The 26,607-nt window shown below is 34.3% G+C and overlaps 3 protein-coding genes across 3 annotated transcripts in view; all 3 read right to left on the bottom strand.

Annotated features, from left to right (window-relative positions):
• Window positions 1–2,075: 2,075 nt before the first annotated feature.
• LOC117918767 (exocyst complex component EXO84C) lies at window positions 2,076–9,049 on the bottom strand. Its single transcript, XM_034835656.1, has 7 exons — window positions 8,801–9,049; window positions 7,849–7,943; window positions 6,149–7,193; window positions 4,294–4,803; window positions 3,441–3,629; window positions 2,627–2,763; window positions 2,076–2,555 (listed from the first exon to the last, which is right to left on the bottom strand). The coding sequence occupies exons 1-7, from the start codon at window positions 8,900–8,902 to the stop codon at window positions 2,309–2,311; spliced, it is 2,325 nt and encodes a 774-aa protein (XP_034691547.1). The 5' UTR covers window positions 8,903–9,049; the 3' UTR covers window positions 2,076–2,308.
• An 801-nt stretch (window positions 9,050–9,850) lies between these two features.
• On the bottom strand, window positions 9,851–23,797 carry LOC117914491 (zinc finger protein ZPR1-like). The gene is made up of 16 exons (XM_034829838.1): window positions 23,586–23,797; window positions 23,423–23,433; window positions 23,192–23,231; window positions 23,003–23,084; window positions 22,370–22,414; window positions 17,022–17,078; window positions 16,399–16,458; window positions 16,180–16,307; window positions 15,559–15,826; window positions 15,395–15,461; window positions 14,901–14,971; window positions 14,495–14,584; window positions 13,249–13,357; window positions 11,839–11,930; window positions 11,383–11,488; window positions 9,851–10,417 (listed from the first exon to the last, which is right to left on the bottom strand). Exons 1-16 carry the CDS (start codon window positions 23,702–23,704, stop codon window positions 10,329–10,331), a joined length of 1,434 nt encoding a protein of 477 aa, XP_034685729.1. The 5' UTR covers window positions 23,705–23,797; the 3' UTR covers window positions 9,851–10,328.
• Window positions 23,798–25,211: 1,414 nt separating this feature from the next.
• The window catches only part of LOC117921510 (chaperonin 60 subunit alpha 2, chloroplastic), a 23,318-nt gene continuing 21,922 nt past the window's right edge, over window positions 25,212–26,607 (bottom strand). Inside the window, exons 9-11 of the transcript XR_004652370.1 lie at window positions 26,459–26,558; window positions 25,473–25,820; window positions 25,212–25,390 (exon numbers count right to left, since the gene is read on the bottom strand). The gene's annotated coding sequence lies outside the window, so the exon portion shown is untranslated. The remainder of the gene's footprint in view (window positions 25,391–25,472; window positions 25,821–26,458; window positions 26,559–26,607) is intronic.

Below are 26,607 nucleotides of genomic sequence, written 5' to 3'. Positions count from 1 at the left end.
CAGTCGCACTTCTGTTTTATATAGTTATATATTATAACCGTCCATTTCCCGCGCTTTTTCATTTTATAATTATTTTTATTTAATTTTTAAAAAATATCCTATTGTGTATTTTCCTCTCTTTTTTCCCTTTTTTTCATCTCCTTTTTTTGGGGCCTACTGTCTTAGTTATGAACTTCTGATGAATTACAATTTTTAATATAACATTATTTTCATGGAAAGGATAATTTTCCTAATTATAAAATTAATTTTTTATTAGTACAATATATAGTTATGCTTTTAAACTTATTATTAAAACAATCTTTTTGATGTCATTATTATTATTATTATTTAAATTAAGCTGAAAGTACATTCTGAGAAAGAAATTTTTAAAAAATGATTTTCAATTTTTCAATTAACATGTTTTTATTTCAAAAAATAATTTAAAATAATTTTTTTTGAAAAAAAAAAATTGAAAAGATGAAGGATGTGGAAGAAAGGGGTCATTTCCAACCATTGTTTTAAAAATGAATCCCAAATTTATATTTTAATAATCGAAAGTACTATTTTGAGCCAACATTCTAAATCATGACTAAAGAACAAGCTGTTATACACTTGTATCTTTCTACTTTTCAGGATTGTGTCCACACTCCTTTCAAGAGTTGGAATCTGCAAAAGAAGAATGCATATGGGCTACCTTTGGCCTACTCAAAGACCCAAAAGTTCTCTTATGAAAAATTATAGTTTTTTGCAAAGGATTTCAAGTTTGAGCCCAATTGGGGTTGGGGTTGGGGTTGGGGTAATGAGGATAATCCAACAGTGTTTGACTGTATTTCTGAGAGGAGAATTAAGGCATGTGAAGCAGGGCAATCTGTCCCCAATTGAACAAGTCCCCATATGGCAATATGTCCCTCTATACAAAATCATATACATCCCATAATATAAGTATTCTTTTAAGCATGCTTAGTTTCTGCTCTTACTCATCCTAAAAATACACTTTGTTTGGTCAAAATCACCAAAAAGTTTAAATGACTCAAGTTTAAAGGTCCATCTATGGCACTGAATGATGATTTTTTCGAAAGAAATGCACTCATACGTGCCAAAGAGACTTCCTTCCCTTACCCTCACATGCATTAGGTGTCTGGCCTTGCTAGCTACTTCACCCGAGGATTTGTCTAAAACGGTGTTTTTTTTTTTTTTGTTTTTTGCTAATCAGAATTTAGGTGGTTTGTTTTTCTATTTTTTCATAACTTATTATAAACTTATTACTAAATAGAAAAAATAACATATTGGTTTTTCTTTACTTTTTAATACTTAATAGAAATAAAATAATCCAAAAACAAATAACCTAATATTTAACACTATTAAGCATTAAGATTCTATTTAGAATTAAGTAAAAAAACAAACACTACCTAAGTCTTCTTTCTAATAAGGATTTTTGCAACCTATCATATGAAGATATTGTAGGCGAATTACAGAAGGCCAAAGAGGACTCTTTCAATGAATGCAAATTTCCAAGATCGGAGATTCTGAAGGAAAGAGAGGAGCAGGGGCTAGGTGTCTCATTTATTTTTGATAGTATATTAAAAAGACACCATCAACCATATATGCCATATATGCATTTTTAAGTCCCATTATTTGTACCCTAGTTGTATTTGTTTGTACCTTTATATCTTGGTCTCATTTAATTTTATTCTCATTAAACAACCTAGATCTCAATATACATATCTAATGATCTAAATCTAGACTTCGATAGGTACCACTACGGCACCATAACATTTTCTGATGTATATAGATCGACCCTAAATAAACAAAAAACCTACCCCTTTAACCTGGATCACCTAAATGCCAGGGAAGCTCAAACTCAGAACTGTAGTCAAAGCACACTATCACTGAGTTACCCCCTAGAGGGCTTATTGATACTGCATGTCTAGAGCTCATTAAACGTTCAGCATTTTCTAATTAAAATCCTTACAAAACTAGCTATTCTACCTAGAAAGGCCAAAACCCCATGAGTTAGATTGAAACTGTGGAAGGGATAACAGAGGACCAGAGTGAATGCTGAAAATACTGTCATATAGGAAAGATCGAGATGGGAGTGAAAGGAAAAGAGAAGATGGAACTTCTACTTCTATCCAAAGACAAATTTATGATCACAAGAAAGATCCACAACAGCTGCCTAGACTTGCTCTTATACAACAGTTTTACATTTAAATATGATCTACTACCTCATCTCTAACTACAGAATCTGTAAATAAACTTCCTACAATGCTAAATGAATGAGCATCTGAAGAAACTTGAGTCCTGAAAAGATGAATTTAGCTGTAGAGTTTCAGTTCTCAGGATCAGTCAAGTCAGTGGGGCTTTCTAGGTCACCCATGTTTGCAGAAGCAAACGACTCGGAACTTTCTACTGATGAAAGGGAAGACGGACTGTCATCAGAATCAGAGGCCATCTCATCATGCATAATCATGTGTTCGTCAATGAGGTGTTCATCATCAGTGTCTGAAGCGTCTGACATAAGCTTGTGTATTGCTCCTTTGGCAGTTTCCACAAACCATTCATCCTCAGGGAGTGCACTGAGGAGAAACATAACAGTTTTAGTTGCAGGTGAGAATGTAAGAGCTTTCAGAAAATGAAGGGGTGGTACCTTTGTGGGTCTATGCCTCTAGCAGAGAAGGTCCTAATGGCACGAGCAATTATGGCTGCTGCAATCTGGTGCACATGTCGTGATGAGTAACCAGCAAAACGTGCAATTTCAACGGTGAAGTGCATATCAAGAATCAACTGCCAAGACAACCAACAGCAGGATGACCATTTTAACATATGCAACAAGATGAAGATCCTAAACAAATGTAACATACCACTTGTGCTAATCAGGATGCTTTTACTAAGATATAGACACCATCGTGAAATCCTAGAAGAAAAAATATGGTCACAATTGCAAAACTTGGAAGAAAGAATTCCATAAAGACGGTATATATGATTATCATATATATATTAATAGTATGACACCTGTTGTTATAATTTTTTCGTAATAGGTGTATTCCTTTTTTAAAAAAGAAATAGTTTGATTCTGACATTTTGGTTAATCATTGACATGGATGGGTCAAGTGTAAAATGAAAAAAAGAAAGATACTGTAAAATTTTGGCTAGTTTTACAAGTGCCCCAGTTAAATAATCAACAATATATATATATTCATTTCTTAAAATCTTGTAATTCTCTATATAGTCCAATAATTGATCCTAAACATCCCCCATGAGATCCATCAAGAGTCTGTATTATCACAACCTTCCCTGGTAGAGGGAAAGATAATCGAGTTTTTGACTGATATTAAAAAAATGAAAGAAGGAAAACTATGTATAGGGAGTAAAAGAATGGATAACCAACACAGACATCAGATGTTCCAGAGTTTCATATCATAAAGAAGGATTTTAAGAAAGGCCTAGAAGGGTACAATTACCTGCTGCAACCCGATTGGCCGAAGGGGAGCTGACTCATCCTCAAATACACCCCAGAATTCCTGTTCATCAGACAACCATATTACCACTGTCTCTGTTAGCCTGGCAAGCAAAATTTTCTGTATTTTCTCCTTTCCAAGTAATACATCTCCAGCCACAGTTGCTAACTGCTGCAGCTTCACAAATAACATCTGCAGTCATAGCACAGAATCTCATTATGAGTACCTGAAAAGAAAATCCATAAGAAACTATATTGATGTTGCTCGGCAGAACACAGGAAACCTGGCAACAATCATATAGATAGGATCAGATGCCAGTATCCCTGGGCTTGAAAAAGGAAATCATGCCTCCAAAATAAAACAAAATCTGTGAGCATGGGCCTTCACAAAATATGTTGCAATGTATATTTTAAGTGAAAAACAAGTTTTAAGTGAAATCCAGTATCAAGCAGCATTTTTTCTACGTGTCTACACTAGAATGAAAGAACACATTAAAATGCATATTACTGCAATATCTTATATGCAATAAGCCAACACACTAGCTCCAAGAAGCCCAACAAATCACCATATTCACACAACTATATGCTGACATAAAGAAATATTACATAACATTATATTCATTAAAAGAAATAATGGAGATGTATGAAAATGTCGCATATATAATACAGGGAATACATCCTAAAATTAAAGGAGTATTTTCTTGATAATAAGATGATTCCTTTAAAAAACGAAGAGCCCTTAAATGAAAATAACAATAAGGATTAAACAGAAACAAGATTAATAAATGAGAACACATCCAAATATGGCATCTACAGACCCCAGAATAACACTTCAGCAATTACAGAAAAGGGACAACCTGGAAAGGCAGTGAAGGCAGTGGGCCAGAGTCCCAACTCAGGTCATCTCCTTTCCCATTTAAATAAATTTGTGCATTCAATTGTGTTTTCCCTTCCCTTGAATAGATAAAATTCAAAACATATTGTCGACAGAAGTGATCTCTAAGCTCATCCAATGAATGCTGAATATGGCGCCTCCATTCCTTAGATTCCATGGCACTTGCAGTATGCACAATGTTTTCAGTGGGTCCACTACCTGGTTCCTTGCTTTCATTCTGTGTTCTCCATATAGCCATCGGTAATAGCTCTGCCACAGTAAATGCTATTCCCAAAAGTGCAAGCTGTTGTGCATCTGTTTCAGCCCTGAAGGGTATGTCCTCTTTCAGCTCTGTAAGATTATCATCTTCAGAGGGGCCAGGTAAGGCTTTAATTAGAACACCCACGTATTTAGCAAACAGCTGTGAAATTCTAGTTAATATGCTTCCTCCAAAGTGCAAAATGGTGAGTGGGGTTAGCTGTTCCACTATTTCCTGCAGAGAATATTGAACTTCAAGATTTTACAATGAATTGAATCAATTGATCATTGGTAGCGATGAACTACTTAACTAGCAGTCAACCAGTAGTCTACTAGAAAACACTGCTTAGCAAGAATTTAGAGTGTTCCCTGTCATCGTATGTGCAAATTTTTGTGTCAAATATTACCATTATCTTTATGCATTTAAAGTATTTATGTATGCACATACAAACACATTTACAATCACATAACATATACATGTTAACATGTATGTACATAAATATGGGGTCATATATATATCTAAGCATATGCAATCATTTTGTACTCTATCGACTGCTTGAACCTTAAATCATAGAACTTTCCAGCCCAGCACAAGTGGCATGGGTTCTTGTGCACCAATATGACTTAACTGGCAATCTTAGATTCAAAACATACTTCCATATATTCAAAATAATCATATCCACATAGGAGAGCACATTTGCATGAGAGTGTGTGTGTGTGTGTGTGCACACACACACACCCATGTATGCATATCTAGGTACCTATATATCTGTGTGTTTGCCTGTGTACAAGTGTACTTTTTTGTTTAAGGATGGGTAGCAGGTCCATATAGGTACATACATACTAGTGAGAGTGCAAGACAAATTTTACTAGCATAGCAATTTCCAACTAGAGCCACCAATCTGCCTAAAATTAACAAGAACAGGTTGGTATTTTATGAACCCAATGGAATCTTTTTGGGTTCAACCCAAGACCAATCCAAATTTACACAGGTTAGGTCCAGACTTGGCTTTTCCAACCACCCAAACTTCAATAGAATTAGTTAATTATAACCGATTAATTTTAAATTGTTTAAATAATTAATTAATATTATATTGCTATCTTCTATAATTTTGAAACTAAAGCTTTAATTTCAAAATATTTTTAAAAATTTCTAGCCGATTTGATACAATTTGAAAATGCAGGTCTGTGATGAGCATATTCTAACCTGAGCCAAGTCCCATAATCCATGTCATGTTGCTAGCTTTACATTTCAGTTAAGGTATTGTCAACACAAAGAATCCTTACAAAATGATTCAATGAGTTTGAATTTGCCCCAAAAAAAAAAAAAATTGACACATCTTTCATAGATTAAAAAAAATGCATGCTTGGAGTAACAAAATTAAATCAAATGGTCTTAAGTCATCCAGTATGCTAATGCTTCCAGTGAAATCACTTATTTGGGGCCCATCAAACACTATATCTTGATTTTTCATTTGAAAACCATGTCTCAAAAGATAAGGTGCTTATGGTGGTTTCACTATCGAGATTCAAATTTACTGTTTAGTGATAGCTAAATCATAAAGAAAAGATTAGCTTACATTGACATTGTACATAAACCTGATTCCGCTGTCAATGAGCATGGTATCTGATGATGTTGCAAAAGCAGACAATGGAGATGCAAAGCGGGGTGACAATGGGAAGCTTTCATCAATTGCATCCAAGTCAAGAATCACTCTTCTAGCCCGTCTAAAATTTAACTCCAAAACTTCTTCAATATATGGCCGCAAGAGCACCATAAGCAACTTTGAGAGTTTCAGGCCTTGTGATTCCAACAGTGAGCAGTGGCTCAGACTAGCCTGAATGCAAATGCTAGCTGCGCGTAGAGCAGAAATGGACTCTGAAGGGGGTGCATTCTCCTTCACTAGTCGTACAAAAGATTCAATTTCCCACTCTGCCCACTGAACAATTCTGTTGGTATAAGCGGGATCATCACCAAATATTGAACCTGATTCTTTTGTTGTCAATGAGATCAGAGAAAATACAAGCTTAGATAAGGTGGCTGAATATGTTTTGGGGCAGCTAGAACATGCAGGAAGAAAAGCCTCAATGCTCTTTTGGAGGCGTGAACCATATGATTTTAGAAGTAGCTGATGTGCCAAAGGACCTTTTCCCAGTTTTATCAAACCAGATAGAGCCTTCTTCAGTTCCAGGGTACCAACTAAAGGTTGTTCAGTGATCTCAACTAGCTGATCCTCAAGCATTGCCTTTCTTTTCAAGAAAGCAGACCTGTAAGAAGATGCTTCAGTAGGTGAAGTATCTCCCGAGCTTTTCAAGTCTGGAGAATTTCTCTCTTCCACATCTAAAGCCTCTATTGCTTCTTCCACTTTATGTTCAGCCAAGAGAACATCAATTTTCTCCAAGAATATTGTCTTGGCATCAACTATGTTATTTGGAAAAGGATCTTGAAGTTCACCAATTTGAGGATCTTGTTGAGCTTCATGAATATCACCATTAGCTTTGTTCCACTCTTCCAATTCACGGCACACACCACTCATCAAATCCTGCACAAGAATCCCTTGTGCAGAAATATGCTTTTGCAGCTCAATTAACTCATGCTCCATTTCAACAACTTCATCAGATATCCTACCATTATAATATAATCAATAGTATAGACATATGGATCAGAATCATTAATTAATGAACCAAATAACTGAAATTCAGATCTATAACTGGAATTAAAGAAGCAAAAGGCAATTATAAGCATAGCATTGGGAGGGAAAAAGTTTGAAAATTCATTAATAATTGGAAATGTAGAGCTGCAATGACAAGTTATAAATCATAGATAAGTCTCATTGATCAAGACATGCATTTTTTTCTCGCACAAGCAAATGAATTTGTGCTCAGGCCTGGGCCAATATGGAATGTAAGTATTCAATTCCTCAAAAGATGTCTCATACTGGAAGTCTCCTATCCTGGGTAGAAGCAGCTTCAAGGAAGTTATGACTTCTAATGACTGCTAGATAATTTCTATCTTCTTTCAAATTGCTGCTATATAATTTCAAGGAATAGCAAGAAAGGCAAAGGTGAGAACTTAGTTAAATTTTTAAAAGGTGAAATTGCTAGAAGATATCAAACAAGAAATTAATGTCCCTATTAGACATTCCCTTGGTTTGATAAGGTACAAGCAACAAGTGCTATTCCATGATGTTGCCCAAGAAGAAAAAGGGAAATCATCTAATACTCACTAAAACCGTTTCATATAATTCAGCATGAACATAAAAACTATGCATTTTGTTACCTCAGGAAAGCCAAGTACTTAGTACGCATATTCCCACGTAAGTTTTCCACCGCATCCTTCAAAACTAAGAGCTCACAACAAAGCTTTCTGATTCCCTACACAAACAAAATTTTATTTATAATAAATGGAAATGTAACTATCTCCCATAACACAACAAAACATAATTAAAAACTGTTACAACAATTCCTGGAAGGGCATAAAAGTAAACAAAATTATGATATGCCGGGGTGATGCAGGTGTGCTTTAACCAAGGAGATTGACAAGTTATCAAGGCCAATCTTTGATTGCTTGTTGAAGATTTTAGCTAACATTACTGACCTCAAAGCCGAGCTCATGGAGATATGTCTATCTATTACGGAGGTTGCTGCTATAGCAAGAATAAAGAATGTGGAATTTAGATGGGCAAATGAGGTTAGGATTTTTCTCTTTGTAGAAAAATCAAGCAACATACTCTAAGTACTGTAAGGGACCTTTGTTTTCCTCCTTGATTGTATCCCCTTTTCCATTATTGAAGTGAGTTCTACGTTTCTATCATTTCCAACAATGCCACCCATAGGGCCATAAACGAATCCCTCACATAGATTGAGCTCAAAGTGATGCAAACTCTTACAAAGACAGCCCATTAAAGATACGCAGATAAATGCAGGAACAACGAAACCCAGATAGGAAAACAGAAAATGTTCCATTTACCGAACTTTAAACAGAGCACTTAGGTATTTCACACCCAAGAGCAAGAAATTTTGGGGAAAACACTTTCGATTGCGGAGAAAAGAGAGGATTTTTTGTTTTTTTTTTCAAATGCTTTTCCTTGTTGTCCCCCCACTTTCTCCGCAAACAAAGACGGGCCGGAAAAGGGAGGACCCTATGGAAGTGGGATTGAAAAGTGGGTCAAAAATTTCTCCCATTTTCCTAGCGATTTTCTCCTGAACCAGACATGGGGAAAAGGGAATACCTTTTCGGTATTGGACTGATAGATGGAGTCAATCTTGGATTGGGGAGTGATGCCATCATTGATTGGGTAGTCCAAATCGTCTTCTTCTTCACTGCTCTCCATCTCTCTCTCTATGTTCTGTTTCACCTGTGCCGTCACTTGTTCTTGAGTTATACTTCTGTTGACTCTTTAAGTTCTCAACTCTCTCTCTCTCTCTCTCTCTACTTATTGCCAGACCATCAAATTTTGAAATCTGATTGTACTTACAGTTACACTTTTCTCAAATCAATTGATCCAATCATCCTCCCTTCTCCCCTGCCCACCTCTTTAATATTTAATCTGTTTCCCATTTGGCATTTGCCATAAGCAAAAGTATCAGGAAAAATAAAATAAAAATATGTATAAATAATATTTTTTGTATATTTTAAAATTTTAAAAAATACAGCACATTCCAGAGAGTCTAGCCAAATTAACAAGTATCATTGCTAGATATTATTTTTTTATGCAATTAAATAATATTTTATATAACATTTTTAGTGATATAATGATTTAGTTTAAATTATTACATTAATTATATTTAATAAAATAATCTAATATTATAATATAAAACTAAAAATTATTTTACTAAAATAATTTAAAGACTTTATATAATTTAATAACTTAAAAAAATAATTTAATTTTTGAGAAAATATTTAAAAATATGACAGACTTTAGAACAAATTTAAGAAATATCCTCAAAATTTTAATTTTAAAAACTGTTTCCACAGATTGTATCAAACCAACCCTTAAGAACCTCCCATATGATTAGTAAATGGTTTCTTATTTGTGCTTTAAGGACATGCAGAAGAAGCAAATTAAAACCCTCTTCAAAGAGAAAATATTGAGAGTTAACTTCCCCAATAAGCTGAAAAAAAGCTAACATTATTTGACTTTTGTATTAAGCTCTTTTCTAAATTTCTTTCAGTAAAATTACATAATCACATCCTCAATCCAATCCAAATGGTGTCTAAAATTAATGACTTCAATAAATTTCAGTCACTCATAATCCAACACAAATGGGGTCTAAAATTATAAGTAAAAAGCATTATAGAATTTAAGAAAAATAATCAATGTGATTCTTCCAACCAGTCCATTATACAATGTCCTGAAATCTACTGAGCAGATAGCAACTTTTTTCCAGTCATATCCAACACCAGATGATGTGATAAGATTAATAGTACATTGATTGCTAAGATTTTACTTTTTGAAATCAAAACCATAACACAAACAATTTGAAATGCTGCATGGGGTTAAACTAGAAGATACATTTCCCTTCCAGAAGAAAAAGAAAAAGGAAAAGAGATTAGCCATTTGTCTTCTCCTATTACACTCAGTACCCATCAGTTGTATCCGGCATCTGCTGAAGAAGTGTCCATATCGTTAAGACCCAGCTCCTCATTCTGCTCCCACGACCTCTCGTATTCCTCAACTGGAGATGGTGACAATACAGTATCATCACAACAAAGGAAGAGATTAGCCATTTGTCTTCTCCTATTACACTCGATACCCATCAGTTGTATGCGGCATCTGCTGAAGAAGTGTCCATATCATTAAGACCCAGCTCCTCATTCTGCTCCCATGACCTCTCGTATTCCTCAACTGGAGATGGTGACAATACAGTATCATCACAACAAAGGAAAAAATAGTAATAACTGGATACTAGAGTGAATGATGTTTTAATAGAGGCAATCTAATGCAGAACTGGTGGGAGAAACTGGGTATGAAAATAGCCAAATGGTGAAGGAACTGAGTGACCAAGTGGATGACCCTAATTCTTAAGTTTTATATGCTAAATGGTTCGATGCTAAAATGATTTCATGAATTTCTGGATCATAATTGATGCAAGTGTCTGAAAATTGAATATGTTTTCGTCACATGGTTCAAAGTAAAACATCTTTCAAGGCGTTCTTAATGTGTATATTCTGGCCTTCCATGTTTACTGACATCTATCTTTTTTATAATCCAACAGATCACAGTTGTACCCTACCCATTCTACAAGATTATTTAGGATCAATCAAGTATAGAAGCAAGAAAACAAATTAACACCAAGCACCTCATTACAATTCTGACTTTTGAAAGCAAGAAAAGCATCCAAGTAACTTAAATTCCAAACTTGCTGGAATTCTTTGCCCTAAGAGGTAGTGTACAGAAGAAAATGTTAGAAAATTTTAGAACATGCCTAAAGCAGGCATCCAGTTGAATGGATGGCCAAGATAACTAGAAATGCCCAACTCTGGAGGGGTGGTGAAGCGGTGGAATCTAACATGAATGAAGGAGCATTCTGACCCTCCAGAGTGCCCTTTCTTATTTATATTTCAAATTTTTTGGATGAAATTTTTGCAATCACTGTATCATGAATGCAAAAGCCATCTACGAATGGCCTTTGTTTGGACAGTGGTGCAAAAACCTGAAATAAACAAATAAAATAAAATAATTCCCTATTCGGAGCACAGCTTTACCCACCCCTGGATACCTCAATGGTTTAAAAATTATCAGTCTTTTCATTAAAAATGAAGTACATTTCAAAATGAAACTTGCCTCAGACTGGCAGGAAGAGAACTTACACGTTAACTGATGGTCATCTTTGATATCATCAGTGGTTGGTGCAACAAAAGAATTTGCTAGAGCGTCATCAATGATTAAAGTCCAAGGCTCGTCCAGACTCAGAAGCTGCATAACATTAGAACTTGCATCATGAGAAAATGAAGATTTATGAAACAAAATAACCTCCATTTGTTAAAACCTAAAACCTCATTAAACTTGCATCAAGGGGAGACAAGGGGGGGAAAACACCACCTCCATTTATCAATAAATGGTTTCCAAGTCCTCGATTTCAATCATCAATAGTTTAAACAATGACAAAGTATATCTTATAAAAAATTTTCAGATCCCCAAAAGCAATGGAAATCAAATTAGAAAAACACACAAAATAATTGTTTGAACCGGAAGGTTCTCACAGAACTTCATAAACAATGTGCCCGCACGCTGATTTTCAAATTGGGGCTATTGTCAAACAGTACCTTGCTTAGCCTCACTCTGAAATCTTGCCATTTGCTTCTTTTAGAATCATCGAGACTGTCCCCAAAAGTAAATCCGTGTACTCTCTCAAGGTCTACACAAGTAAATCAAAAAGGTTATGATTGATCGTTTTTCTTTGTGTTTGTATAATATGTCAAGACGATAAAATCCACTTACATGACCCAATTTTAAAATAGAATAAACTAAATACAGAATTGTGTTGTGTGCACCACTGCATGTCCAGGAATATGTTTGATGTGCAAAGGACTATCAACAATCAATATCTCATAAATTAATAGCCTCTAATAATTAAAAATTATTTTGAGGAACCAACCTGGTTCAACAGTGGAACATTAAAAATTCTTCGACTTTAACAATAATAATACTTCATAAAATCTTTTGTATAATTAATCATTGAGCATACACATGAAATAAAATTTATTTATTACAATTTATTACAAAAAAATGCACAATATTACAAAAAAAAAAAAAAACACCAATGCACAAAAAGAAAATTTAAAAGAAATAGCTACTTAATGGAAATTAGTCAGTTCCACAAGACATTATCCATTTTTCCCTTTTCAGTCATGATCCAATGGACCTTAATCCATGATAAGGAGCCATACAGCCTAAATTAAAGCCTAAAATCAGGTGAACCTAATGACAAGGGAAGAGGAAGAATGACCTTTCAACCAAGGACGCACAACTATGTGAATTTAGAATTCCTTCTCTTTTTTAGCCTTTTAGCCTTATATACATCATAGATACTTTTAGGTGTATTTTTTTGGCTTTCTTAATACAATTGCATTTACTTATAAAAAAAAAAAGTTTTGCCTCTCTTGAACTTGCTTTTGTTGGAGTCTATAAAACACAAGAAACCACTAGGAAAGATAGTTCACTGTCACATAAAGCTGCCCCTTAATAAATTCTTCTATCACTGAACAACACCAGCAGTTAAGGTACCCTCTCTAGGTCTTCTTTTGCTCTGTTTTCATACCCATGAACGATTGGGTTCCAAGCCCATATATACAGCCATGCCATAACCATGGCAACTTCCTTCTTTTGTTAAAAAGGAAAAAAGAAAAAGAAAATCTATTTCCTGTTCAAACTGCAAAAACTATTCTGCTGTTCTTCAGAAACTCCATGAATGTAATTGTATAAAAAATTTCGCTAATTCAACACCATGGCTGTTTTTGCTTTCTGTGTGCGTTTTGTCTAAAGCACACTAGTTCTATATTTCTCAACCAGGAGTTATTTCAACCAGGTGCATGCCTCAGACTCAAGACCCTCACGTCACAATGTGCCTTGAGCCTTAAACAACAACGTATTTGAGAGTGTGGCAAAGGAAATTTTCATGTTTAGCATATGAAAAAAGGAATCAAAATGGAATGCAAAAGTGAAAAAACACTCACTTTCACAAATTTTTGTAATCAAGCCTTCAACAGTTGTAACAACTCCACCCAAAGTGCCACTAGCCAGCTCCAAGTCAAGCTCTGGGACTCTCACACCTGCAGTATCTGACTGATATGTCCACATGGCTACTGTCAGATAATGCTACAATGCCTCATGAATAGTATAAGTTATGTGAGTACTGAACAACCATAAAAGAGAGAAACCAAAGAATATGGGTCTGTTTGTTAACTGTTCTAAAAAATAGTTTTCTTTTCTTAAGAACAAAAAAACAGAAAAACATGTTTGACAATCTGGAAATAGGAACAGTGTTCCACTCTAAAAACATAAAATAAGGCCTTGTTTGGCAACTATTTTTGAAAACAATTTTGTGTTCTTCAGAATAATAAAATAGAAAAACATCTTTAGCAATCAAAAAAAGAAAATAAATTTCAGTTTTTTAAAAATAAAAAAATAGTGTTTCCTGATAACATCTTTTAGTTGCTTTCAATTGTTTTCACTGGTTCTTTGAAAGTTGTTTTAAAAAATAATTATACAAATAAGGAGAATGATTAAAAATAAAGTACTATACATAAAAGTTATTTTTAAGCATATTTAAAAACATAGAAAACAAGTAAAGAATATTTCAAGTTTCCAAACATACTTTTGTTCTACAAAACTTTAGAGAATAATTTTCAAAAACTGTTATAAAAAACTGTTTTCAGAACTATTTTTGAAAACACTTCCCAAACAAAGCTTAAAATATTTTCCGAGAACATATTTTAGTTGTTTTCACTTGTTTTCGGAGAGGTCTCTGCTTCAAAACCAACTACCTCTAGCTTTTTATCATTCAATACAGGACAAAAGTACATGCATTTCTTTTATAGGTAAACTAGAATACACATAAAAGATGTCAAGCAAAGAGCAGAGGGTGCACCCCAAGTACACAGGAGGAAAACAAAGGATGCAACAAGAGTACATGCATTATGATAGTGTTAGACTGAAAATTTATTAACTACTATTGAAATTTCCCTCCCACTGGACGAACCAAATTAAAATTGCTTATAGGATGTAAATTAATAAAATTGGTATATTCTCACAAGCCACTGCTGCATGCAAGGTTTAAAAAAGGAAAATAGAAAAGAAATTAGAACAAAATTATAATATGAGGTCACTATTGCAGACCAACGCCAGGTGAAAAACAAGTGAACAAAGGCAGGTTTTGATTGCATAGCACATACAAGAAGTTTTAAAAGAATAATAACAAACCTTTATTACATCACGGCTTAGATCATTAACATTCTTCACACAAACAGTAATTTTCTTTCCTTTATCAGGAATTCGACCACCAGGCTTCAACTGCACAGAGAGGGAGAGATTTATAAGCATATGATATAGAGTAGGGAGCTAGGCTCTAAGCTTGGATTTCAGGGGTCTTTTTTTTGGATAGGTTTCAGGCTTCTTATATTGTTAGCTAGGCAATCATGAGATTGGGGGATTTTGAGCTTCTAACAAACATAGAAGCAAAGAAGGATTCAGGTCATAGAAGGGTTCATCGGTTTTGGGTTTTTGATTCTTTTTCTTGAAGAAACCCCATCCTTCTGATTGCTATTTTGCAATTCCACTTTTCAATTAATAAAATTATTTTGTTTACTATGAGCACAAAATGACAAACCTCGGAATTTCGGTAGCCACAACCATCACAAGATGAAGCCATAACAATTACTTCTTGGAAATATGGAATGTCTGCAAGTAAGTTGATTAGTTATCACTAGAGACAGCATTAAAGAAAGTTTCTTATTTGCCACATTAAATTCCATGCTAACAAGATTAAAAATATGGATTTGTACTTCTTAAATCCTTTTTCAATATAATTCATTGTTGTTTCCTACAAAAAAAAAAAAGATTAAAAAAAATGTATGATTAATAAAGAGAGTACTGGCCAAGGTTTTTTTTCCCCCTCAAATAGGATAAGAATTCTAGCTTAATTTTGATCCAAAAAAAGAGGAGGAAACTAGTTTTTTTTTTTTTTTTTCAATATCAAAACAAACCTCTGCAAACTATCAAGAAAGTTAAAGAAGGTAACTAATTTAACCATTCATGTCAATCTGTTTAAACATGACATGCTGCAACATCTCAAGGGAGATGGAAAAAAGCTAAGAAGTATACTGGTGACAAACATTCGGGTCTCGCATCTTGCAGCACAAGCTCCACATGTTGATGGGAAAGTCATTACCTGTCACACAAAAACAGAACACAACAGGTGTAATACATGAAGTCATAAGGAAATGGAGAAAGCATGTAACCTTTGTTAACTGAAAACAATGTCATACCTCTTCTGGTGTAGAATATCGAAACAAATTTTCAGCAATCTCTGCACTATTAACCTGAGCAATAGCTCGATGGCCGGCTGCGGCTCCAATTGATCCATGTGGTTCTCTTTTCATTTGATCAGATGTATTCCGTACTTCTTTTATTGACTCCTCATCACAAGACTCTCCCAACTGTGATGAGTCAACAAGGTAGCCCAATGATGCTTGTTGCTCAGGGCTTCGCTTGTAGAACTTGATAGTTAATGATGGATCCGGAGATGGAGCAAACCTATTTCCAATTTAATCAAATCCTCTTTAGACTATAATCAAGCAAAATAAGGTTAAAAATTAATTTGAAAGAAGGAAAATGACTTCAATATTTACAAAAGAAGGAGAAACTTATACACACATAACAAGTAATTAACACTGCAAGCAAGAGAAGGTTGATTTGTCTTTCTCAGCTAAGAGAATCACAAAAAAGAGAGAAAACCTTAAAGCTCTTGTCGAATTTTCTGCTTTAGAGGAATGCTTAAGTATTCAGTAAACTAAATAACACTCTATCTCAACCATATACCTAAAAGGGACAGCACAAGTTAAAAGGCAAAAGTTTCCCTTCCAATTAAAAAAATAAAATGCTCTTACGGGTTCTCAATGAAGCTGTTGCCAGCAGGATCATCCAGGTTGAAGGTGAAAGATGAATCTCCTGTTGCACAAGCCTTCAATTTTAACAAAAACTGATCTATTGCTTCCGCAGTCTGAGAATCCACTTTCTGAGAAACCATAAAAGATAGATTATATAGGTGCTGAGAAAGAAAACATTTGATATCAAATAGAAACATACATTCAAATCTAGAAGTACACCTTGCGTTCTTCTTGAAGGGCCTGTAAATCATCCACGGCTTTTGTCAATATTCCTTCCACCTAAAAATTGGAAACAGATTTAAGATAGCATAAAGAAAGGACAAAAAATCTGTAGAAACACATAATTCTGCAAGAAGCACAGAAACTGTGATCTAAAAGATAAAAACAATTGTTAGATAACGAATTTCTAGCTCATCCTTCTTGTACTTTTAAATTGATTTCATCAAGCAGTTTCTTTCAATTAAAATAAATACAAGAGATATGGATCACCAAGTTGTATGGTCGAAATAGTTATGAGAGGTTTATGGCTGCTCAAGGTGTTGGTAAATCAAGCATGATGTACTAGCGTTCTTAAAGACTAATACTGGTACTCTTGAACTCAGAGACCACATTGGCACTATATCTATTACTTGAGAAGTCAGTTACAGTTCAATTATTGAAAAAAAAATAAAATCAAGAAGTACAATAGGGAAATAACCCTGCATAAACTCCAGGTGATGAATGAGTAAAGAATATTAACCAAAGCAGCCAGAAGTGGGAGCATCCATCCACAAAAGGCAGCTAGTTAGAGTTCAACCAGTGAAGAAAAAAATCGAACTATGAGTAGGGTGTAAGGGAAATACTGTTGATAGACTTCCACGCTGAGCCTCTGGAGGGATCTCAAAATCCAATTCAGGAATCTGCACATATATGCATAAAAGGCTGAGAGAAAATGAAGAACCATACTCATGACTAAAATTTAAAGGAGTTCCTTAGCAATATGACTTTGAATTCATTGTAGTAGAATAAAAGGCGAAGCAGGTAATCAATCTTGATTAAAAACACATGAACAACAGCTGTAAGAATGAACATTTTTTTTCTAATCAGAAACAAAAGCATTTTCATTAACAAAGTAACATTGAGAAGGATGAGAAATTCTTACCTAATGACAAAGCTGAACAAAACAAAGGAAAAGAAAAAAGAATCAAGAGACATTAAAACATCTCAACATTACTCTTTTGACACTCTTGAACTACATATCGAAATTCAATCGAGTTAATAAAGTTGAGAGGAATGCCTTTGAAAGCTATAGTAGTAGATGCCCAAAATGATGAATAGAAATAGACTATGCCCCATAACATTTTCAATGTCCGCAAAGATCCTTCCATTTCTTTCCCGCTATGCTATTTGAATCAAGTAAGATAAGCGTTGTGCTATAGAACTTTGCCCCTATCCATGCTCCCCAAACCCCAAAAGAAATGGTTAATATGTCACATACACTTCTAAAAGGAACCCAAACCAAGTTGGCCAGTCTTAAAAACTTATACCACAACTCTATAGTCATTGAACAGTCCAAAAAAAGGTGATCTATCGATTCTCCATGGCTCATACATAGAGTGCAACAATCTGGCTTTGAAAGGTCTTCTTACTTGAAGCACATCATTGGTATTAATTGGCTACTAACCAAGCAAAGGCCTTGACCTTTGATGGGCCTTTTGATTTCCAAATGAGATTAGAAGGAGACAAGAGAGCTGAAGTAGATTGATTTGATAAAGATAGGAAAAAAGATTTGACCAAAAATAAGCCAAAAGGTCAAAAGACCAAGCTCTCACATCTAGGGATTATGGTAGTGGGTTAATACTATTGAGAATGGACATGAGTCTTTCAAGATCCTTTATCTCTAAAACTAGTGAGGTTTCATTGAAAGTTAAAATTCTAAGAAAGAAGAAGAGAAAGTCCAAGGATAGATGGAAATAGAAGAATTTCAAACTGATGAAACCTAGTAAGTTTCGGAAATTGCAAAGCCAAAGGTTGATTCCCCATCCACAAGTCTTCCCAAAAAATCCAACAGGACTTGACAAAATTATACAATGGGTTAGCAATCCTGAGAAAGCATTCTTTCAATGCAAAAAAATGTCCATAAAAATAGGACAAACCTGAGATCAAAATTCTGTAATGAAGCTCTTAACCCCAAACTAAAGCTAAGCAGTCCCTTCATTTTCATGTTCATGCTTATTTGCCTTGCTTTTGGGTTTTCCTTTTATTTCTTTTGGTAGAGCATTTGCAAACGATTCTTCAAATATATTTTATCTGCTTTTACCCAACATCTCACAGTCAGCAAATGGAACTATCATGTACTTGGCAAACAGCCTCCAACCAATGGGCCTCTCAAAATTCCCAACTCTTATCCTGAATAAATACAAAGCATCAATAAGAAAGAAACCAAAATCCAATTTCAATTTATAAAATTTCCATCTTCAATTTTTAGTCCATTAGTTTAAAAAGAGGAATAGTAGCCACCTTTTAGTTAAAAGCTCTCTTTTCTATACTTCCCTTGAACATGGACCTTTTCCTATCTCCTTTTCAATATAATTTGTCAAAAGCAATGTTTTAAAAAGCTATTGAGGATTATGCCCCAAGACTTGCCTCAAGTCAACGATATGCAAATTAACCTTGAGGGTTGTAGCCTCAATATAGGGTCATCAAGGCTTAAGCCTCACTTCATTGTGACTTACAACCTTAAGTATAGCCCTAAGGCTATTAAGGCTTAAGTTTCAAATATGCAAAGGGTTTTAATTGATTTAGGACCTTTATGGGCTTTTGATATGTACTTTATAAGAGGTTTAAACCTCTATATTCAATGGTTTGTGCTGTGGGCATAGATTTACAAGTTTTGGTATTGGGTCCAAGACTAAGGTTAAGGCTTTTACAAAGTAAGAACTTAGTTAGCTAGAAAAAAATGATTGAGAAGAAAAAAATAAAGGAATTGTTGACCACTATAATGGCTGAGTACATATATAATTATTATCTTATTATTGATAAATAAAGGAAAAAGACCAGTGCAATTGGTCGATAAAGAAGTAGAATAGGTGGACATCAATATTGATGAGGAGGATAAAAAAGCAATTGGCTATTATTATGATTCCTTAGAGGATCCTACTAGTGATAGTAACGGTAGTGCTTAAGATTATTTGATGACGGCATGAGAGAGAGTTGGATTTTAAAATAAAGAAAGTGAAACTAAATTAGAAACATTTTTTTTTTTTATCAGAAACATACAAACAAGACATACTTCAATATAGTACCACATGCCACTAAACAAAGAAAAAACGACTCTACTCTTTATAGAGATCAACACATCTACAAAAAGAAATCAAAGCTTTGCTCCACTTCCACACTTTGTCATTTTAACCCTTTTGATCGACACACAAAATTCCAATTGAGCTAAAAAACATTGAGAAGATTGCCTTTGAAAGTAATAATTGTTGAGGCCGAAAAGGAGGAATATAAATAAATTACCTCCCATATCAACTCTATAGTTCTCCACCTATCCACAAAATCCTTGAATTTCTTTCCCACCATACTTATCTAAATCAGAGTTAGGCAAGCAACTTGCTATAGAATTTTGCCTCTAACCATACTCCCTAAACCCTAAAATGAAATGGTCATCATGTCACTTATGCTCCTAGGAGGAACCCAATCTATCCTTGCTAGTCTAAATAGCCTATGCCATGGCCCCAAAGTCATCAAACAGTCCAAAAAAAATATGATCAATTAATTCTCCACTCTCCATACATACAATGAAACAATCAGAACAAAGGGCTTAGTAAGATCTTCTCACCTATAACAAGTCATTAGTATCACCCTTCTTATTAGCCACTAATCATGCAAAGGTCTTGACCTTAGATGAGATTTTTACAATTCCATATAAATTTAGCTAGAGAGAAATGAATAGGAGTTTATAGATTGAACCAGACTAAAAGGCAAGATTGCACTATAAATAAGCCTAAAAAAAAATGACCAAACTCTCACGTTAAGGACAAATAGTGACAAGTGCCTGAGAGAAAAAGGACATAAATCTTTCAAGGTTGTTCTTTATTTTCAAATCAATAAGGTTACAACAAAAGTTAATGATCTAAGAAAAATGAAAAGAGATACCAAGGATAAATGAAATAGAAGTATTTCTAACTATCATGACTCTTGAAAGATTTGAAAATTGAGAGCATAGAAATTGATTCCCCCCCCCCCAAACAAGTCTTACCAAAAACGAATCCTTGACTCATTACCCACCACAAAATGAGTATGTCTAGAGAAATCTTATAAAACCTATGCAATCGCCTTCTAAGGGCACTGATGTGTCCACCTAACTAGAACGTTGGCACCATAGCCATTGAAGCGTGTCCTATTCATACTCAATATTATCTTATGCCAAAGAACAACATTTTCCCTGGAAAACCTCCAAACCCACTTCTCTAAGTGGATTCTATTCCCTAATGAAATCTTCCCACCCTAAACCCCTTTCCATGTTAGGTTTGCACACTAGATTCCAACTAAGGAGATGATCTTTTTTTCCCTCCTCAAAACTTGAGCAAAGAAAATCCCTCTAGTTTCTCGATCTTTGATGGTATTGTTGATCGAATCTTGCACAAAAAAAGGAAGTAATTAGGAATGTGAGACAAACAAGATTAAATTAGAGTTACACTTTCTCCTAAAGACAAAAAGGTTATTTTTCCATCCATCCGACCACAAAATTTTGGTCAACCACAAATCCTAGAAAGCATTAACCTTTGGATTCCCCCCTAGGTCAAGGGTGACTCAAAAACTTTACAATCAAGCGTTGAAGCAAATCTAGTAATCCGATCCTAGCTCATATTGATACTAGAAAAAAATGCTCATCTAAATTAATCTAAAGTCCTGAAATATGCCTAAAAACCATCAAGATTAGCTTAGGTTTTACAAATCTTCCATGCTAACTCTTGAAGAAAAGATGGTATCATCTACAAACTGCAAATGTGACACTCTACTTCTACTCCATCCTACTAGGAAACCTTCCAAGGTACCACTCTCTTTTGTTTTCAACATTATCTTGCTTAAGACATTAGTTACAATGGTAAAGGAAAAAATGAAAAAGGATCTCCTTGTCTAAAATCTCAAGTTACCCCAAAATTTGTTAAAGACAAGAAACCCCTCAACCAAGACCTCCATCTAGTACTAAATCCCTTTCTTTCTAATGCTTGATCCAAAAAGCCTCAAAACACATGATCATAAGTCTTTTCAAAATAAATCTTAAAAACTGCACCATCCTCTTCTGACCATCTTTGTTGATCCACCATTTCATTGGCTATTGATACTACATCAAAACTTTTGTCTCTCGTCAACAAAATTAAAAATTACTAACAATGGCAAACAACTAATTTGATAATTATGAATTGTATGATTTCCTATTATTCAAATTTCATATGATTTTATTAGGTTTTTTTTTTGTTTTGATAAGTGATTTTATAGTATTTTTCATTTTTTAAACTCCTGTTTCCTTTTATTATTTCTTTTTGTTTAAGTTAAGGCTTATGCCTTGTTCCAACTTGAGGCTTATGTCTTGCCTCATTTAGGCAAAACACCTCAAGTCCACCTTTGGCCTTTTAAAACATTGGTCAAAAGGAATATTAGGCCTAAATTTCATCAACATGTACAATAGAGCCTAACCATAAAACGGTATTATACTAGAGATTTGGGATCTGGATTGCAATCTAGTACATGTCACGGTTTTGCTCCAGCAAGCCAAGTTTAGTGATGTTCAGAAGGAAAAATTTATCCCCTACTTTGTCATTGAAAAAACCCTAGCAACCCTGAGTCCTTATGTAAAGGAAAACTGCTGAAGCACAGGAGCAATCAAACAATTAATGGCAATCTACCAGGGGTTACTGATGCAAGGAAGAAGGAAAGATCAGAATCCATGTAAACATTGGAATATGTCAGTTTATCACCTCACCTTCAGATTCTCAAGGAGGCACGGTCTCCTATGTTCTCATCAGTATCCTAAATTCTAACTCACTATGCCAGTGCTGGTTAGTTCATTTAATATGAAACTAAAAACAACAGGAATTAAAATTCCAATACAAGAAAATAAGTTTTAAAACTTGTAACATATGATAACTGTTAAAAAAGCATGAGAACTCATTTCTCAAACTAAGCAGGAAAAACTACAAAGTACCTTGATAGTGGCAGATTCTGATTTCACTACCTGTCGGTTGAGCATCTGTATTGCAGAAACCCATTAGTCTAACACTCATATCTAAATAAAACATATTGTTCTTCACCAGCTATGAAAAACAAATACACCACAGAAAGAGAGAGAGAGAAAAAAAAAAAACTCAAAATAATTCACATGCACATTAGAGTAGAGGAAAACAAGCTCTTATGCAAAAAAAGCTCAATAAAAATAAAAATGCAAGTCTGCTCTATGATGAAAATTAAACAGAACCAACGAAAGAAAGATGAGTTTTCAAGAGCTTCTTGTGTAAAAGACTAGAAACAAATAAAGTTACTTGCACAAAAGAAAAAGCACTGAGGCGCAATAAAATAAGGGAATGCTTATTGATTAAGTGTCATTGAGAAGAGATGAGCAGATGTGAATTAAAGATTCCAACAGTTGGTGAAGAAGGACAACAATAACAAAGATGGTTAACAATAAGAAAGGCAGGGATAGGGGAGAGAGCAGAGAGAGAGAACCAAGTTAATTTACATATAAATGCATAGACACTCATAAACATCTCAAAGATCTTTATACAAATGAACATAACCGTGGAATAACATCTCATAGATATTTCATTCAAGCTGACACAACCTTCTGATCACCCGCTGAAAAATGCAGACTGTAAGAACACCCTCTGGGTTGTAATTCACCAGCAAACTGAACTTCATTGTTCCTGAGGGAAAAACAATAACAAGAGATTAAATCTCTTATAAAAGGCCAAATTTCAATTGATCTATATAATTTGAAACCCTCACAGCCTTAATGAAAATTTTAGTTTACCTCTCACCACAATGTGGGCATTCAAAGGCTACAACAATATCTGCAAAGAGAATTTCAGGACCAGAGAATAAAAACTGAACTTACTTAACAGCTTAAAGAAACACAGCCATAAAAGCCCAAAAGTGCGCTTCTTTTAGAAACCCTTGTACAGAAAATAAAAGAAAAAAAAATCATAAGAAGGCAAATTGAGGGGCACACCTTCCTGAAGTGTGGAATTTCAGTAAACAAAACCTTGTTGTTCCCTGTTAACAATAAACAAGTTGGGTTTCAGAAAAAAAAACTAGCAAACAAGTCATCTTCTTTAGCATTTATCCACAACTTTTACAGACTGATACCAAAAAATTGAAACTAAACAAATAATATACAGAGAGAATGAGAAAAAGAGAGCACATACGTTTGGGTGCAGCGCATGCAGAGGCTCTCGACCTGGTACAAAGGTGCATCTTCATTATCAGTCGAAATGGCTTCGACCACCGACCTCACATCCACCATTTGCTCTCCTGATTTCTCCATTCTGCTTCAATTTTGGACCAAAACCAACGAAACACTCGAGGTATCAAGCAAAAAGAAAAATAAATACACAAAGGTTCCTTTCTGGAACACCCCAGAGGAACCAGGCTGGGACCCGGGTTAGGGTTTTGGAGTTGGCCCGAATTCTTTTCAACTCGATCCGATTCCCATCTACCCAACCCGAGTCTTCTCAACCCAGACCGCTCCCCATAAAAAGACACCCATCAATATAAAATATTAAAAAAAAAAAAAAAAAAAAAAACCTAATGGCTAGGAAAATTATATTTTCTAATTGTAATATGGGTTACAAACTAAGGTTTTTTTTTCAATATTTTCACTTTATTTCATACATTTTAAAATAAAATTATATATATATATATATATATATATATATATATTTTAAAATTTTATAAGAGTTGAAAATTTTATTTAATAAGATTATTATTTTAGTTTTCAAACTTCAACAAATATGATTGTCCATTAAATAATAAAGAATAAATTAAATTAAGTATAATTATATTCTTGATGATTAATTAAGTTAATAAAAATAATTAATTATTTTCTATTTAATATTATTTTTTTTATTCAAAATACTAATACTAGAACATATGAATAGAGATGTCATAATCCTTTTAATTTCAATATTTTTAAACAATTGTTATATATTTGAGTTTATATTTGAATTTACTAATAAAGAAAGGAAAAAAAATATGAATAAGAAGAAATATAAAAAATAAATAATAAATTATTAAATTATTATAAGACTTATTTCAATTTGAACAAAATTAAAATATTTAATAAAAATAAATAAATAATTTATTAATTTATCATAAAAACTTATTTGCAATTTTGATTTAGATGGTATATTATTATATTACAATTTGAAAGATTATTTCTTTTCAAAAGAATGAATAAAATTTAATCTTTATCTTCTCTCGAATAATATGATTTTAACTATTAATATAATCATTTAATAAATATAAATATTTTAAAATAGAAAATTCAAGCTCAATCATAAATCAATAATTAATTATTAAAACCAAATTTAAATATAAAAATATACGCTATTAGTTGGTAGTTCACGTGACTTGCACATGGAACAAACCTATATTTATAAAAATTCTTTTTTTTAATTTGTTATATTTTTCAAAAACATTATCACACGAACTCTTAATTCAACACAGTATGTACACCGGGATACAACAGCAGCAAAATTTTCCAAAACACTTGTAGAAAGAGCTCGAGTCTTTTGAGCTTTGACCAGCTGACCTGCGGCAGGCTGCCCAATAGAGCTTAGTGTTAACATTACAAACTCACAAATATGAATAAACCCTAATGACATGTCATTTATCTTATATTGAAATAATCAGAATTTAATTTGAAAGCAAACCCCTGTAAATCAGTTCTCCATGAAAACAGTATTTTCAAAAAGTGAACAATATTTCAGAGAATGATTGCCATTGATCATATGTTCAGTGAGACAAGTACCAAACACAAACACATCTTCATCAAAAAATGCATTCCATTCTTCCTCTCAATCAGGGTATTCCGATAAAAAACCTGAATTCCATGGGGTTTTCCTCAGCTTCGTCTTTAACTCCAAATCAAGCCACTGGAAGTTGCAGGGTTCTGTTCCATGGAAGACGATGTGGACTTACTTGGCTTTGTTTCTTCATTGTCTTGCTTGCCCTGATTTTCATTCCAAATGAAGCTAAACTTGACAAGGCAAAAATTCAGTCAAATGAAAAGCATGTAGCTTAGTTGGGGCTACCTTCTCAGCTCTGGTCTGGCTCTCCATGAATTTCTGCTTCTTGTTCTTCTACTCTGCTGTTTAAGGAGTTATTCCAGGGAGACGAGGAACTGCTGACTTGGGCGGCTTTGTTTTCTCCACCAATACAGCTTGGGTTGTTAGAACAATGCCAGCAACAGATACTGCATTTTGAAGGGCACACCTTGAGACCCGACAGGGATCAACCACTCCAGCATTGAGAAGATCTTGGTATCTACCCGTCATTGCATCATACCCTGTTCTCCAGTCACAAGTCCGGATCTTCTCTATGACAACTGCTCCATCAACTCCTGCATTAGTTGCAATTGCTTTGGCTGGTGCAGCAAGTGCCTGAAACTCGACCAACCAGGTTTTAGATGTGAAAAAGATGATGAAATGTCTAAACACTAAAGCCATACATTTGCACAAGACCGTTTGGGGTAACTGGGCTGGTTAAGCCATCTCAAATATGATAGTGTATAATCTCAACAACTTTGATATCTAACAAAACGTCGGTGTTTGATGAAATCTCGGGGTTCCTTTTTCATTTCAAATAAAAACATTCATGCATACTTATTTCACTTGGAACACTCGCAACAAATCAACTTCAATCCCATAGCTGGTGGAAACAATGGGATTTAACAATGGAAAGAAGAAATATCAATTCCGGGCGGTGAAGTTTAACCTAGCACAAATCATTTATTCGGTGTTTTAGTTGTCCTCAAACCATTCCTGACCAGATATCGTGACTTGTAAGCATTCGATAGGAGGAAAAGGATGATGAACAAATTGACGATGCTATGCAATTAAAGTTCCAGTAAGGGACCGAATGGCAAATGAATTAACCAAAGAAACAACCCTAAATAAGACAGAATGGATGGTGGATTTGATTAGAAGACGCCAATCAGTTGGGATAGTATTTTGCTTATTGGAGTAGGAATGGACAAATGTAGAAAATATAATCCAGGAAAAGGAAAATGACAACATACCTTTGCCACAATGTCAGCACCAATCTGCTCATCTGGATCTTCCATGGAGTGCTTTATGATGGTATCTGTTCTTCCAGATGAATATAGGTAGCCCCACCACCAGGTACTATACCTTCATCCATGGCAGCAAACGTTGCATTCTTGCATCC

This window comes from Vitis riparia, chromosome 1 (assembly GCF_004353265.1).
Source record: "Vitis riparia cultivar Riparia Gloire de Montpellier isolate 1030 chromosome 1, EGFV_Vit.rip_1.0, whole genome shotgun sequence".
Taxonomy (NCBI): domain Eukaryota; kingdom Viridiplantae; phylum Streptophyta; class Magnoliopsida; order Vitales; family Vitaceae; genus Vitis; species Vitis riparia.
This window is presented reverse-complemented; position numbering and strand designations above follow the sequence as displayed.